Raw genomic sequence first — 16259 nt, 5'->3', positions numbered from 1 at the left:
TATTTTAAAAAGTATTATACTTAGGCTTATTAATGCATCAATGTAAATGTTGCACTTGGCAAAGGTGGGGATTATTTAGATTACTCTACACGTATACTGCTAGAAAGCTTAACCGTCCTATAATAAAACGTAATGATTAATTAGATGATAATTGTATTATAAATCCATACCTTCAAAGTCGCTTGTTACTAAATTTGTAAAATAAATGTAGTGGAGATTTTTTTTTAAGTAAAAGTATAAAGTACCATAACATGAAAATACTCAAGTGAAGTACAAATACCTCAAAATTGTTCTTAAGTAAAGCACTTGAGTAAATGTACTTAGTTACTTTACACCATGGCCAGTGGTGTTTTTAATGAAAGATCAACATTGTTTTTACAGCAAAGGAGTTCAGCTATACGCATGCGCAGTGCGTTCTGGAAATACAATATGGCGCCGATATGTTAGTGTGCAGACGTAACTGCTAGCTAACACCTAGCCCGCAAATTCGTACAAACACGCTGTTTAACAACCAGCGATTAACCGTGGCTTTGATTTAAGTTCATTAGATAACTGCAGTGCTGTTGTTCGAACGGTTTCAATCGATAAACAATGAATTACACTACGAAGGTGGTCCAGGTGACCAATGTGTCGCCTAGCACCACATCGGAGCAGATGAGAACACTGTTCGGTTTCCTGGGAACCATCGAAGAACTGAAGCTGTTTCCTCCAGAGTGAGTTCACTGTCTGCTGCTTTCCTTTATTTATGATGGAGTCACAGATAGGATGCATGGTTTTTAAACTAGTTGGCTTTGTGTGAGCCTGAAACGTAACTAGGCCTAACATGCTAACCGCACACCTAATAAACGCTATAGCTACCTAACAACTGATGCTACAGTTATATCCATCATTAATTGACTTGTTGGTTAAAGCACTCATGTTCTCCAACGCTTTTCTTTACCATTATGAAGACATTTGATGACATTTTTAAAATGAGATTTGGTTGGCCATACTCAGAGGGGGAACAAGTACTCTGATCTTATACTAAAGTAAAAATAGATATACCAAAGTGTAGGAATACACTGTTACAAGTAAAAGTCCTGCATTCTAAAATGTTACATGAGTAAAAGTAGCTGCAAAAATATACTTAAGTACCAAATCTAAGTACCCATTATTCAAAGTGGCCATTTTAGCAATAATGTATATTGTATCAATGGAGTATAATGTGTGATGCATTCATGTATGATTTGAATTTTGCAGCTGTTAAAGGAGGAGAAAACATATATAACTTTTTATACTGCCAGATATCTCAGTCCATAATAGTAGATTAAAGTGTGTTAGTGGATTTAATCAGAGGTGGAACTCAGATATTGTACTATAGTAAAAGTAGAAGTTTTAATGTGTAGGAATACTCTGTTACAAGTAAAAGTCCTGCAATCAAAATGTTACTCAAGTAGAAGAAGACAAGTATTGGCTTCATACTATAACCAAAGTAACAAAAGTAAAAGTACTCATTCTGCAGAATGGCCTATTTCAGAATAATTTATTATATGTTTTGATTATAATTATTGATGCATTCAAGTGTTCTCAAAGCTGGTAAAGTTTCAGCTAGATTTCATTATCACAATGTTGTTCTTATTGTTTCAAAAATCCTGCCTATAAAGTGTATTTTTTTCATGTAATCTTAACATAATTTCATAGTATAATGCGTGTCCCAGATTCTAATACTAGAGACCAGTCAGAGAACCAAAAGTTGTAGAAACCCTGATGGGAAAGGACATTTTGTTGTCAAAGGAGAGGACAACAAAGATGTTGTTTGCAACTTTACTCGTCTAATGTATTTGTGACTTCCTCAACAGTGACTCTCAGATGCCTGTGACATCGCGGGTGTGCTTTGTGAAGTTCGTGGAGCCAGAGTCTGTTGGAGTGTCCCAACACCTGACTAACACCGTGTTTGTGGACAGAGCGTTGATTGTGGTCCCGTTTGCCGAAGGTTTGTCATTTAATTATTTCCACGTACGAGAGGTCCTTGTTGATTGAATGGCATGTAAAGTCAACATTTAAAAGAGTAAAACATTTGTAATCTTTCTAATATGTGAACAATGGTATGTTTTAAATGAGCTTTTTAAAGATAATGATACTGGTAATGCCATTCCCTCCCATTAAGAAGTCCTTAAAGCAGACTTCTATTGTCAGATCTTTGGTATACTGTTGTCGCACATCCCATTGCTGTTTTACCACCACAATGCAATTATTTTGATAAACTGGACTTTATTTGGGTAAATGCATATCAAGCGGTATGTCTCTGCCTAAAATAATAATTTGCTCTATATTTTGAAAGCACAGTATACCAAATTCTGCTTCACAGACATTTACAGATTAGGAGTTGAACATTCCCAAGCTGTGGCGGCCGCAGTGAAGTTGTCTTAACCATATGCATTTTATTTTCTCCCCCATATTGGACTATCCTCTGTTAAACTTCTCTCTGTTATTTGTGTGTGTATGTGTGTGTGTGTGATTTTTGTAGTGAAGAAGGCAAAGGCAGCCCCCTCGTGGATGGCTGAAAGTGGTCCTCTGCCTGCCAACAGGGGATTGTAAACATTTGCAAAGGCCAGCAAGCATTCAAGTCCCACCCCGGCCTTTTCGTGTCCTCTATTCTTTCTCTGCCTTCTCCTTCTCTTTCCTTCTGTCTAATTAACCTTTTCTAGGTGGTTTTGTTGTAGCGTGTAAAGGTCAAATATCGGGGACATAGCCTGAAACGGTGCTAATTTTGCATTGTTTTGCAACACTTCTTATGAATGCTGCTTAGCCATTTGAGAGCTAAAGCAATGCTCCTTAACAGATAAGGGTGGCAATATTCCTCAACCTCAATGCCAGCAGTTTGCACAGCAGCTGTTAATACTCGATAGCACAACAGAGGTTCATTAATCCAACAGTGAAAACAGTCCCCAAGAAAAGCACATTTAATTCTGTATGTGAACAATTTACAAGAAAATGTGTCAGCTTCTTAAGATTTCAGAGGTAACACATGGGATTATGACTGAGAGCAGAAAGTATTCTTGCAATAACCAACATTTTTATATTGTCTGTCTTATCCTTTTGAAAATGTTAATTCATTCTTGAAAGAAAAATCTTTTAATGGCAGTTATTTTGGTTTTTAGTGATAAAGGCCTATACATAAACAATGGCTGATAATAATGACCTTTGCAGAAACCACATTACCCAGGCAGCTGGCTCTGCACACACCTACCAATATGTTCGCAGTAACACAAGTCAATGATTGGTTATCTTATATAATAGTCATACTTCATCTCGTCATCATTTGTCTAAGTTGCCGAGCCGACATGACATTATGTTGGTAAATATTCTCTTTAACAGTGGTCTTCTTTTGTTGTTGTGTTTTACAGTTCTTTTTCCTGGCTCAGCCAGTCCTGTATACCAGGCCCTGCTGAAAATACCATCCGAGTTTTGTCTCCTGCAGCAATTTCTCTCTTCAGTGTGCTCTTTTTTTACATGTTGTCATTGTTGTGTGTCTGTATTTAGGTCATGTGTTTTTGTCAAAATACTATTTTTGGGTGTGGATTTACTGTGAGATGACAATGAGGTATTGATTTTGGCCATTTAAAAAATACAATCCGTGGCATTTTACAAATAAAGATGATCAAATTACTTTTAATTGGGCTGTGTTAGCACACATAAATCAAACCAGTCATGCTGTGATCTTATTGGTTGATTGATGCAGTGGCAGGTAAGGATACTAGATGAATGATTTGCAGCAGACACGCTAGCCACACGATATCTGCTATTGTCATTTAGGTCATACTAATATATGCTGTGACATTTGTGTTTTTGGTAAGTAAACACTGATAGTTTGTATAGTGTTCTTGCCAAATCCCTAAAATTCTCTCTGTGTGTATCTCGATTTTTCTCTGTGTGCTTTTAGTAGCGAAGCCGCCAGCGTGAGTCGCTTGTTTCAGTAAACGTCTCAATGAAAATTGAGGGCTCACCCAACTGGAGAAGCAGCTGTGCTTGCTAACCTTTGGTTCATGACTTAAAAAACACGTTCAGGTGATATATTCTTGGCAGTGTTCATTGGAGTAGTGTGATATATTCCAGCAATAGTTATGTCACTTCAATGATTATGTTGAATATAGGGAACTCTTCTCTGATCTGTAAGGTAACCATGTTGTTGAACCTTATTTGAGCAATTGCAGTGTGAAGACTTTTTCTGTTTGTCTTTTCCAAAGTGTCTTCTCTGTAGTTGATGTGTGTGTGAATATGTCGTTCTCTACTAATGCCTGTTTTTATCTTCCTGTAGGATCTATTCCAGATGAGGCTAAAGCTTTGTCTCTGTTGGCGCCAGCAAACGCTATTGCAGGAATCCTGCCAGGAGGAGGACTTCTCCCGCTGCCCAATCCCATGTCCAATCCAGCTGTAAGACTCTAGATAATCTACTGTGTGTCCTCACTTCAAGGTCACCTGTTATGCAAAATCCACTCTTTCATGTCTTTTATACATAAATATATATAAATATATACACTGAACAAAAATATAAACGCAACACTTTTGTTTTTGCTCCCATTTTTCATGAGATGAACTCAAAGATCTAAAACATTTTCTATATACACAAGATAACCATTTCTCTCAAATATTTTTCACAAATCTGAAAAAATCTGTGATAGTGAGCACTTCTCCTTTGCTGAGATAATCCTTCCCACCTCACATGTGTGGCATATCAAGATGCTGATTAGACAGCATGATTATTGCATAGGTGTGCCTTAGGCTGGCCACAATAAAAGGCCACTCTGAAACGTGCAGTTTTGCTTTATTGGGGTGGTCTGGGGGGGTCCGAAAACCAGTCAGTATCTCGTGTGAGGGGTAGGGTTAGGGTAATGTTGTGAATCGAGTGGCCTGTGTTCGTCGTCCATAATATACGCCTGCCCATACCATAACCCCACCACCACCATGGGCCACTCGATTCACAACATTACCCTAACCCTACCCCCAACCCTAATCCTACCCCTCACACCAGATACTGACTGGTTTTCGGACCCCCCCAGACCCCCCCCAATAAAGCAAAACTGCACGTTTCAGAGTGGCCTTTTATTGTGGCCAGCCTAAGGCACACCTGTGCAATAATCATGCTGTCTAATCAGCATCTTGATATGCCACACCTGTGAGGTGGGATGGATTATCTCGGCAAAGGAGAAGTGCTCACTATCACAGATTTTTTCAGATTTGTGAACAATATTTGAGAGAAATGGTTATTTTGTGTATATAGAAAATGTTTTAGATCTTTGAGTTCATCTCATGAAAAATGGGAGCAAAAACAAAAGTGTTGCGTTTATATTTTTGTTCAGTGTATATATGTCCTCTTGTGTGTTAAGAGATTGGGAAAGTTTCAGGAAAAAAGATAGTGTCTCTTTTTGTCCTGAACAATTAATATAAAATTAGCTGATCACATTTTTGGCCACTTTGTGATTCACCATTGTTCTTTGGGTTGTGCTACCACTAGCCAATAACCAACCAAAGTAACACCCACCCCCGTTAACACCTGCATCTCCTCCTTTTTTAAACTAAACATCTCTCAGAGGGGCGTGGGGAGTGGCAGCTTATTTTGTATTTAAAGCTACAGACACAGTTAGTACTTTTGAGACAGAAGGGTTTATGGCATTGTTTGGTATTGAAAAAGAGCATAACAGGGGACCTATTCAAGTTATTGTATTTTATATTTCTGTATTTTTTTATATATAAACAATCTCACCTCAAAGTCTGTTTGGTAACAGGCTACAGAGGATATTACATGTTCTTCATCAGCAGACAGATTATTAAGTTCTTCAGTATTTAGTTAAAAGGTTCAACATTTGAAAGGAGTTGCCGTTTTGATAATTGTTATTCGTGGGAGATCTCTTTTGTGTGACGGACACTTGTACGATGTCAATATCTAAACAACAGGCTGCCATAGCAGAAGTTACTGAATATGCTTGTATTTGTTTAATCCAGATGGGAGGAAACCCTTTCGGTGTTCCGAACATGGATGCGATGGCTGCATTTGGATTCCCAGGACACAATATGAACCCACAGGTGAGCGGCTTTGTTGAATGACATTGACTTGAAGTTAAATATGAAGTATCTGTCATAGTCCAACCCTTCTTCCTGTTGTCTTCTTTAGGCCGCTGATCAGCTGCTAAAGTTCATGACCGATCCAAAGTAAGTCATAACAAATGTGTCTTCTGGAAATGGTGGCTAAAGGCAGTTTTCAATCACGAATGAAAGAATTAGACATGTTGGTAGTAATGACAAGTCAACTAATTCATATTTTCCCTTCAGACTGAATCCTTTGGCTGCAGGCTTAAACCTGAGTGCGAGCCTGAAGGCGGACGCGTCTAATAAAGAGATGGAGGAAGCCATGAAGAGAGTGAGAGAGGCCCAGTCGCTCATTTCTGCTGCTATTGAACCAGGAAGTGAGTGCACAGACGTTTAGCTTTACAGTCAATGTAGGAGCCATATGTTCAAATGTATAGTTTGATATATTATAATCCTTTGTTGTTAGTGCTATTATATCATGATTTATTTGAACCAGCCGTGTGAAATTGACGGCATAGACGACCGCAGCTTTTTGTGATTAAGAGACGTTATAGCCGACGGCAGCTGCTGGTGATTGTGTGTGTGTGTGTGTGAGAAGGAAGCAAAGAGCAACATAGTTTTTGACCTGAGAAAATATGAGTTTGTATTTGATACCTTTTGTTTAAGTAAAGAGTCAAACAAACTATCCTGAGACGTACCTTGTCCGAGTCAAGCTTAATTTTGGATTACTGGAACTACAGTCAATAATAATAGTTTTGTGTGCAATGCAGTGTTCGTGTCATGATATTCCTTGTTTTTTACCATTTTCAAAAAAGTCCTTGTGAATTTTATTTTTACATTACTAATGAATTTAGTTTTCCTTCTCTCCTGCAGATAAAGAGAGCAAAAAGAAGCGCTCTCGCTCTAGATCCAGGTCCAGGAGGAGGAGATCCAGATCACGTTCAAAACACAGGTGTGTGTGATACTACTATGACTTATCTTTTGTAGTTCTCATTCATAACACTCCGTTCGATGTCTCACTATGGGATGCGCCTCATCGCGGAGCAAACGGAAGCACCAATCTCATTACGCCAATCCTGATTGGCTGGTGATCTTGACGTCAACATCAGGGAATCACCCCCTATAAGTAGCTTGCGCCACGACACATGCGTAATTCAAACACCTCTTCTCGCTTCAGAGCACATCTCTACAGTAGCCGGACAAGCTTAACAGTCCACAGACTGAACCCAAATCCAAAACATTTCGGTCGACGGGCGCTCGCCGGCTACTCCTTCTGCTTCGCAAGAAGACGGTAATACTAACGCCAGTTAGTATTAAAATCGACCTCGCCGTTTCTTTCCCCGGAAAGTAAGGTAAGGTTTTGATTTTTCTCAAGCTAGCTACGCACCTGTTGCTAGCTAGCTTCCCCTTACTACCGACACCACGGTAGCGAGGACGCTTTTCTTTTCTCTCTCACGGAGGAGAAAAGGATTAGAAGTATATTGACACACCAGTCAATATTCTTTGAGAACAAAGGACCCACACCGTCCCTTTTTCTCCGGATTAAGGACGGGTTGGTAACACTTTTCTCTCAACGACGTACCTGTTACGAGCGGGTCCTCTCCACGCCACAGGGCGAACAAGATGGACGCCTCACACCAGAGGAGTCAGGGACTCGGAGGCTCGGTCATGCGGCTGCGGGTTGAAGATAGCAGGCACAGACTTACACCAGGTCTGCTCGTTCTGCCTCGGGCTGGAACACGCCCAGGAGGCTATCGACAACCCCGGCTCGTGCGGGCATTGTGCCCGTTTCTTCCGAAAGAGCCTCCACTGACGGCTAGCACACCAAGCTAGCTTGTTGGAACAGGACTCCCTCATGTCCACTGATTCGCCGTTTGGCAATCAAGACACGGGGGCGTCCGCCGCAGAGACTGAGCCCCTCACTGTGTCGGTCTGAGGCTCACTAACAGCGGCAGCTGCGGAACCGGGATCCCACGCCGTGTCAGGCCGGGACCCGGTGGCGGCAAGAGACGCGGGAACGGAGCCCCACGCCTCACCAGGCGGGAGCTCCCGGCGAGACCTCACCATGGTCTCGCCCGCGGAGGATGTCCTGGAATTAGACTACATGGAGGACGAAGAGGACACCTCTGAGTCCCTCCTGTCTGATTCGGATGAGCAAGAAGAAAATATCTTCATGTCATCGGCTCAAACGGCAAAGCCGGGAGCGATGGCTGCTCTCCCGGGCGATAGCACACCAGCTTCGCCCTGTCTAAGCATGGACCTGCAGGCCGCGTGTCAGCGCGCTGCGTCCAGGCTAGACATCCCGTGGCCCGAAATGGCCAAGGAGACCGCCAGGTCCCGTTACGAGGGGAAACATTCTCCCCAAGCAACGAGGACAAGGAGGCAACTCCTCCGGTCTTCCCGGAGATGTTGGATGAGGTGTCGGTCTCGTGGAGGGACCGACCCTTTAGCAACAAGGCCCCAATCCAGGGTGCCTCCTCCCTAGACTGCGACGATATGGAGAGGCTCGGCCTGCTCCGCATACCGCCGATGGAACTGCTGGTGACAGCCCACCTCCTACCGAGGATGGGCCCGTCACCAAGCAGGAACCCCACGCTGCCAGCGAAGGTGGACCGTTTCCAGTCGACCATGACTGAACGGTCCTACAGAGCCGCAGCATTGTCCGCCAGGGCTCTGAACGTTTCCTCACTGCTAACTGCATACCAAGCGGAGCTCTGTGAGGATATGTCGAGTAATCCTGGACCGGCCGTTCTGGACGAGTTGGCCGCGGTCACATACATTTGTCTCCGTGTCCAACGCTGCGCCGTCCAGGCCACGGGCGAAACAATGGGGATCATGGTGGTGCAGGAAAGAGCTAGATGGCTCAACCTCACCAACCTCCCAGACCGGGAAAAGGAGGATGTGCTTGACATGCCCATCGTTCCCGAGGGGATTTTCGGCTCCGCTCTTGCCTCCATGCAGAGGAGATGCGAGTCAAAAAAGGAGGACGAGGCCCTCCACCTCTGCCTCCCTCGAAGGGCCCAGCCGCTGCCTTCGCAGCGGCAGCCCTTCGTCCAAGCTGCCCCGAACCCTGCTCGGTTCAAAATACCGAAAACGCAGAGGTCGCAGTCCGCCCGAGTCCCCAGCCCAGGCAGGGGACGAGGGCGAGCTGGCCTAGAAAATCTCCGGTTCCGGCTGCAGCCAACCCAGAATTTCGGCCAGCAGTCGAGGAAGAAGAAGCGAGCGGCGTGACAGCCCCTCCTTCTCCCCTCTGTGACAGAGCTGGAAATCTACGGTTCCCCAGCTCTAAATGTGTTCCCGCCGCCTCGAGAGATGCCTCAACACCATCCTCAAGTCCGCATAAACACATGTCACACACTTATTGATTTTTCTGTCATAAAACATTTTCCACTGACGCATCCAGGCTTCGAGCCAAGGGCGCAGCTCGAAAAAATGAAAAAAAAACAATAAAAACAATAAACAGTCCGTCAACTGTTCCCCTTCTGAGAGCAGCTACGGCCTCTCAAAGGGCGGACAATTGACGGGTCTGTGAAGGCACCACCGTCATGCGCATGCGCAGTGCCGGCTGGGGCTGTAAAGGCACCACCGTCACGCGCATGCGCAGTGCCGGCTGGGGCTGTAAAGGCACCACCGTCACGCGCATGCGCAGTGCCGGCTGGGGCTGTAAAGGCACCACCGTCACGCGCATGCGCAGTGCCGGCTGGGGCTGTAAAGGCACCACCGTCACGCGCATGCGCAGTGCTGGCGGGGGTCGTGAAGGCACCACCGTCACGCGCATGCGCAGTGCCGGCTGGGGTCGTAAAGGCACCACCGTCACGCGGATGCGCAGTGCCGGCTGGAGCTGTGAAGGCAACCACCGTCACGCGCATGCGCAGTGCCGGCTGGGGTTGTGAAGGCACCACCGTCACGCGCATGCGCAGTGCCGGCTGGGGTTGTGAAGGCACCACCGTCACGCACATGCGCAGTGCCGGCTGGGGTTGTGAAGGCACCACCGTCACGCGCATGCGCAGTGCCGGTGGGGATTGTCGAAATGGGGCACCACAGTGCTCAGACACTGGAGGGCCCCATAACACAACAAATAGAGACTCAGAGGGGAAGAGACGTGACATCTCAGCTGGCTCTAAGGAGCATACAGCGGGAGATGCTCACGACATCTGCTTGGGTTTCTCAAGACAGTTACACGGAGCTACAGACTCCAAGTCACCGTCACCCCCCCTCGCTTCTCGGGCTATCTGTATTCACAAGCCCTGGGAGAGTCAACCTATATTCTATTCCTAGAAAGGAGGGTTTTATCTATAATGCCCGCCGAGCAGAGTCAGATTACGCAGACAAATGTCCTCGTAAAGCACCTGCTCAACATGGGTCTCATAATAAAACTAAACCCGCGGGTCACGGCGTGCGGAGAGTATTGGTTATTATGAAATGCGTAGTGGCACTACGCCACTGGCCGCACCCGACTTTTCTAGTACGGGTGCTGTCCTTTCACGAAAGGTGGTCACCACGGACGCATGTCTGACAGGCTGATAGGGTATTTACGAAGGTCGCCCGGTGAGGGGTCTCTGGAGCAGGGACCTCCAGCAGGCGCACGTAAATCACCCGGAGCTTTTAGCGGTGTTCCCCACCCTAAAACGCTTTCTGCCTTCTCTCAGAGGACACCATGTCCTTGTGAGGACAGACAACACGACCACAGTATCGTGTATGAACCGCCAAGGGAGGTTGCGTTGTCTCCAGTCACACACACTGGCACACAAACTGATCCCTTGGAGCGGCAGACGTCTCCTCTCTCTGAGAGCGACGCATGTACCAGGAGTGATGTACCTCGGGACAGAACTACTGTCCAGAGGTGCACCACTCTATGCAGACTGGACTCCACATCCAAGGATCGTGAGTCCGCTGTGGGTGCGTTACGGCAGAGCCGCGTTAAATCTGTTCGCATAAAGAGAAAAGGCTCAATGACAGCTGTTCCCTTTAATGCACGATTTAAACGCACCGTTAGGCGTGGACGCACTCGTACACGATTGATCCGGGTCTTCTGTACGCGTTCCCACCCCTGGCTCTGATACCCCCAACTCTGGCCAGAGTGAAGGAGCAACGCCACACACTTATCCTGATGGCTCCGCCCTAGCCCGCAACGTACGGGCTGGCGGAGATATATCAGCTGTTGTGCGGGCAGCCATGGCAGCCCCCTCTACGCAGGGACAGATTGTCTCAGGCGGGGGGGGGGGGGGCGATCCTTCACCCACGCCCAGAGCGCGGGGCACTATGGGCCTGACCCGTGAGTGGTACAATCTGAATACAGTGGGACTCCCTCAGAAGGTGATAAACACTATTCAGAGTGCGAGAGCTTCCTCCACCAGGTCTCTTTATGACTGTAAGTGGATGGTGTTTGAGGAGTGGTGCCTTCAAGAAGGACACATCTCCTTTCAATGTCCTGTCGGGGTGATGTTATCATTTCTACAGGACTTGATCGATAAACACAGAGCTTTCTCCACGATCAAGGTGTACCTGGCTGCTATTGCTGCATGCCATGTGGGCTTTGAGGGTAAGACGGCTAGCCAACATCCTTTGGTCTGCCGTTTTATGAAGGGAGCTCGCAGGCTCCTCCCTGTCTCCAGGTCACTGGTGCCCTTATGGGACTTGGCAGTGGTTTTAAATGGGCTCAGAATGACCCCATTTGAACCCCTGGAAGGAGCTGACATGAAACATCTTTCACTCAAGACAGTGCTGTTACTGGCCCTGGCATCCGCCAAGCGGGTCAGTGATATTCATGCGCTGTCTGTACATCCTTCATGCACTCAGTTCGCCCCAGGGCAAACGAGAGTGTTGTTGAAGCCCAACCCTGCCTTTACACCAAAGGTGGTTGGTTCGTGTACCCCAATCGACATTGAGGCATTTCCTCCGCTGCTGGTTTCCTCCGGGGAACAGCAGCAGGATCTGTTGTGTCCAGTCCGTGCTTTACGCACATATATGGACAGATCAAAGGAGCTTCGTCTTAATGACCAACTCTTTGTGTCCTGGGCTAACCCTCACAAAGGGCTAAGCAACGGCTCTTCCACTGGATTGTGGAGGCAATTGCTTTGGCCTATACGAGTCAGAGTTTGCAAGCACCTTCGGGTCTGCGGGCTCACTCGACTCGGGGCCTGGCTACCTCCTGGGCTTTGTTCAAGGGTGTTTCCATCCAAGACATCTGTGCATCACTTTTGTCCGCTTTTACAGGCTAGGACGTCTCCGCTCCAAGCGTGGCCCGAGCAGTGCTAGGCACCTTGTTGTGTCGGGACTCTACCTGTTAAGTTCTGGTTGGTTGGTGATTTTCGAGATAAGCTCGTCTGGCAATACGGGAGCTACAATTTCCCATAGTGAGACATCGAACGGAGTGTTATGAATGAGAACTATAGGTTACTTACGTAACCCCAGTTCTCAGAGTAACATGAAGTGAGATGTCTCACCAGACGGCCCTTCTTGCTATGGTGAAGCGAGAAGAGGTGCTTATTTTGAATGACGCATGCGTCGTGGCGCAAGCTACTTATAGGGGGTGATTCCCTGACGTTGACGTCAAGATCACCAGCCAATCAGGATTGGCGTAATGAGATTGATGCTTCTGTTTGCTCCACGATGAGGCGCATCCCATAGTGAGACATCTCACTTCATGTTACTCTGAGAACTGGGGTTACGTAAGTAACCTATAGTTTCACAATACAGTGAATTGATCTAACTGTATGGTTGCAGGAGAACCAGGAGCAAATCACAGCGGCGGCGGTCCAACTCCAGAAGCAGGAAGCGCTCCAAAAGCCCCCGCAGGAGACACACCGACTCCAGAGACCAAAGCAAGCGATCTCCGAGCAGATCACGGTGGGTTTACCGCTATACATATTATGGTATTGTGAAGCTGACAATTGAGCGGCCCGACCAACCAAGGAGGCAGAGGCAGAACGTCCAAAAATACAACCCGGTGTGGGCATTTATTAACTCATACACATATGATATGACACAGCCTCAATCTGCTGCTCCTGTGCGCACAGTAGGGCTGAACGATATACCGTGTCATGGCGATAACCGCGGTATGGGAATGCGCGGTACTCACACCGCAGGGACGTGCGGTTTTATTCATTTAAAAAAAAGAAAAAAATGCTAGCGCACAGAATTCAAAATAAAGATACCCTTATTACTTATCGAAACTGCACATACAATATATCCGATTAAAGCTGAGACTCCACAGATTATTTAAGTATATTATCTAAGCGATCCGATCTCGCAACAGGGGAAGCAAACACAGACATCACAACATGTACCTTTTACGGGAGATCGTCTCACCGTAGCTGTCAATCTGATCAAAAGACGTGTTCAATGGCATTAACACGAGAAAGAAAAAACGCGGCTGAATCGGTTGATCCATAGGTTGATAATGTATCTGTGGCTTTGAAGCAATTGTTTATAATCCATAATTCCATTTTTATGTAAAAATCGGAGCACAAAAGTTAGCTGCTAATGGTAGCCACCAGAGTGTATGCAGCTTTCGGTTTTGGCTACGCGTCACTCTCACTCCTTATTTGTTCACGTGTTGGTGTGTGTAGAACTTCCCCTGCATGCACAGCAAACCACCAATCACAATCATTCTTGATCAGATCACAGCAGGTCCCGCCCCGCTAGTTTGCAGACCATCAAAACACTGGTAAAAAATGAGCGAGGCACAGGAGGACAATACCGGAGAAAATGGAATTATGGATTATAAATTAAATCATTTTTTTATACAGAGACCTTAAAAACTTATGGATTAACCGATTCAGCCGCGTTTTTCTTTCTCGTTTTAATGCCATTGAACACGTCTTTTGATCAGATTGACAGCTACGGTGAGACATCTCCCCTAGAAGCTACGTAAAGGTACGTGTTGTGATGTCTGTGTTTGCTTCCCCTGTCCGAGTTCAGATCACTCAATGATGATACTATATACCTAAATAATCTGTGGAACCTCAGCTTTAATCGGATATCTTGTAAGTGCAGCTACGATAAGTAATAATAAGGGTACTTTTATCTTGAGTTCTGTGCCAAAGTGCGTTATGAGACTTGTGTTTTGTTTTGGTAAAAATGGTTTGTATCGTCAATTAGCTGAGATTATTTCCGTTAATCTGGTATAACACATTAATAGGTTCTTAAATATTACAATCCCCTGAGACAGTGTCGTGAAAAAAAAAGTAAAGTACCCGCCGGGACTTTGGGGTTTAACAGGTTAAAAAAAACGCAATATATACCGCAGGGGGGGGGGAAAATCGCGATGTCAGTTTTTTTCAATACCGTGCAGCCCTAGCACACAGTCACCAGCCTCCACACTACCAGCCTCCAAACAGACAGGGCAACAGAGCCGAAATACACACCCACACTAATCAAACCAACAGGACACAGGTGAGGGGGGAGGAGACAACACAGGGCACCAGGTGCACACAATCAGCAACAGACATGGGGATAGGGGAACACTTTTCAACATAAAACCAGGAAACAGAGACAGACAAACTAAAACACAGACAGATGCACAAACTACATACACTTTGCCCCCAATGAAGCTACAGAATCCGTAACGGAGGCCGAGATCTATGGCCCCAGAGATCACCTCCGTTACATATGGTTTGAAGATGAACTCAAGCCTGATGTGAAATTGTATTTGTAACGTAAACGGTATCTACAGGGATAGAAAGAAAGACGATTCAGGGAAAAGACGATCCAAAACACCGCCTAAAAGCTACAGCACAACCAGGAGGTCACGCAGCGAGGAACGGTGAGTGGATCTTGGGTGCCGAAACCATGTTTTTTTAAATAAACGTTCATTCTGTGGCATGGGATCTCAGTCTCCAAGTAATACATGTTTTTCCTGTTCTGCTACACAGGAGACGCAGGAAAAGTCGCAGCAAGAGCCGATCTCCTCCTAAAAAAAAGACTCCATCTCCTCGACGGTTGGTATTTTGATGTGAAATATTTGTGCTTCATACCAGGAAGTACTTTATTTTAACCAAACGAGAACTAAAAGTCAACAATGTGTAATGATGTATTGGATTCAAACCAACTGTACTTAGATCCAACTCATATTATGACACACCTGACGTTTCCTCTCCTCCCTCCACAGACACAAGAAGGAAAAGAAAAAGGAGAAGGAAAGGGAGCGCAAGATTGATAAAGAGCGCAATCGAGAGGAACGTGAACGCTCCACCAGCAAGAAGAAGAAGAGCAAAGACAAAGAGCGAGATCGGGAGAGGAAATCTGACGGAGAGAAAGGAGATGTCAAGGTCAGCACGGTGCCTTTACCTCGCCACGAGCTTTGTTGTTCTGGTGTAAACCCGGGGCTGTCTATGCTTTAAAATGTTGCATCCATTGGCTTCCTTTCACAGATCACCAGGGATTATGATGAGGAAGAACAAGGCTATGACAGCGGGAAGGAGCGAGCGGACAGGAAAGATTCTGACGACTCTGCTTTGTCTCCTCAGTCTGTCGAAGGTAACGGCACCGCGCGGCAGGCCAAAGTAAACGGAGCTGACGATCACCACGAAGAGGACATGGATGTCAGTGATTAGGTCGTCTATCTTTGTCCCTCCTTTCTGTTTTGGTTGTAAACATGTTACGACTTTATTCCCCACTGGGGTCGATCTAAAATGTGAAGTGAGCGTCAAATGTAATGATTTTTCGCACAGAAGAGTCGCTGTATTGACATTTTGCAGAGTTGGCCATATGTCCCATAGCTTTAAAGTACCCTCATGCTTTTACCTCCGGAAAAATCATAGTCTGTTAAAACTGGAAGTAGGTTTGCTTTGCTTTTCTCGAGCTTGTGTCACCTTTTTACACATATTGTATCTTTTACATTATTTTTGTGTTGTGGTGTGTTGTTCAGGCCTCTTCCCTCAACTTCTCGAAACAGTTAATACGTTTGTTTCTTATTTGAAAGTGTCGATTGTTTTATCAAGGATTTCTTTTATAATAAAGCCTATTTGGAAAAAAAACGAGACTTTGTTTATAAGTACGAAGAGCCGACACGTTAAAATACTATTTAAAAAAAAAAAAAAAAAAAAAAGGCAACTATTTTACTTTATGATTAAAACATTTACAATTTCCAGCTTCCAATTATCCTATATTTGTGATTTACTGACTGTAAGCATTATTCACTTGGGATTGATTGCCAGACAAATGAAAAAATAGATTAGCTGCTACCCTGA

The 16259-nt window shown here is 45.4% G+C and overlaps 1 protein-coding gene across 4 annotated transcripts; it reads left to right on the top strand.

Moving 5' to 3' along the window:
* Positions 1-403: 403 nt before the first annotated feature.
* Positions 404-16046, top strand: LOC117558452 (serine/arginine-rich splicing factor 11-like). Of its 4 annotated transcripts, none has more exons than XM_034234660.1 (12): positions 404-713; positions 1839-1972; positions 4298-4413; positions 5983-6063; positions 6152-6189; positions 6310-6443; positions 6940-7018; positions 12793-12915; positions 14744-14833; positions 14943-15008; positions 15179-15338; positions 15537-16046. In XM_034234660.1, the coding sequence occupies exons 1-12, from the start codon at positions 592-594 to the stop codon at positions 15621-15623; spliced, it is 1230 nt and encodes a 409-aa protein (XP_034090551.1). In that variant the 5' UTR covers positions 404-591; the 3' UTR covers positions 15624-16046. The 4 variants fall into 4 exon arrangements, with proteins under 4 accessions (XP_034090551.1, XP_034090550.1, XP_034090552.1 ...); XM_034234659.1 differs by having other exon boundaries at positions 15441-16046; XM_034234661.1 differs by lacking the exon at positions 12793-12915 and having other exon boundaries at positions 15441-16046.
* Positions 16047-16259: the final 213 nt, after the last annotated feature.

This window comes from Gymnodraco acuticeps, unplaced genomic scaffold, assembly GCF_902827175.1.
Source record: "Gymnodraco acuticeps unplaced genomic scaffold, fGymAcu1.1, whole genome shotgun sequence".
Lineage (NCBI taxonomy): Eukaryota > Metazoa > Chordata > Actinopteri > Perciformes > Bathydraconidae > Gymnodraco > Gymnodraco acuticeps.
The sequence above is the reverse complement of the archived record's forward strand: the minus strand, read 5'-3'. Positions and strand labels throughout refer to the sequence as shown.

Bases quoted from the DNA above. Each gene is read 5' to 3' on its own strand.
- LOC117558452 (XM_034234659.1), top strand. From the start codon at position 592: ATGAATTACACTACGAAGGTGGTCCAGGTGACCAATGTGTCGCCTAGC. The intron at 4,414-5,982 runs GTAAGACTCTAG...TGTTTAATCCAG, and splicing joins ATCCCATGTCCAATCCAGCT to ATGGGAGGAAACCCTTTCGG. The intron at 7,019-12,792 runs GTGTGTGTGATA...GTATGGTTGCAG, and splicing joins AGATCACGTTCAAAACACAG to GAGAACCAGGAGCAAATCAC.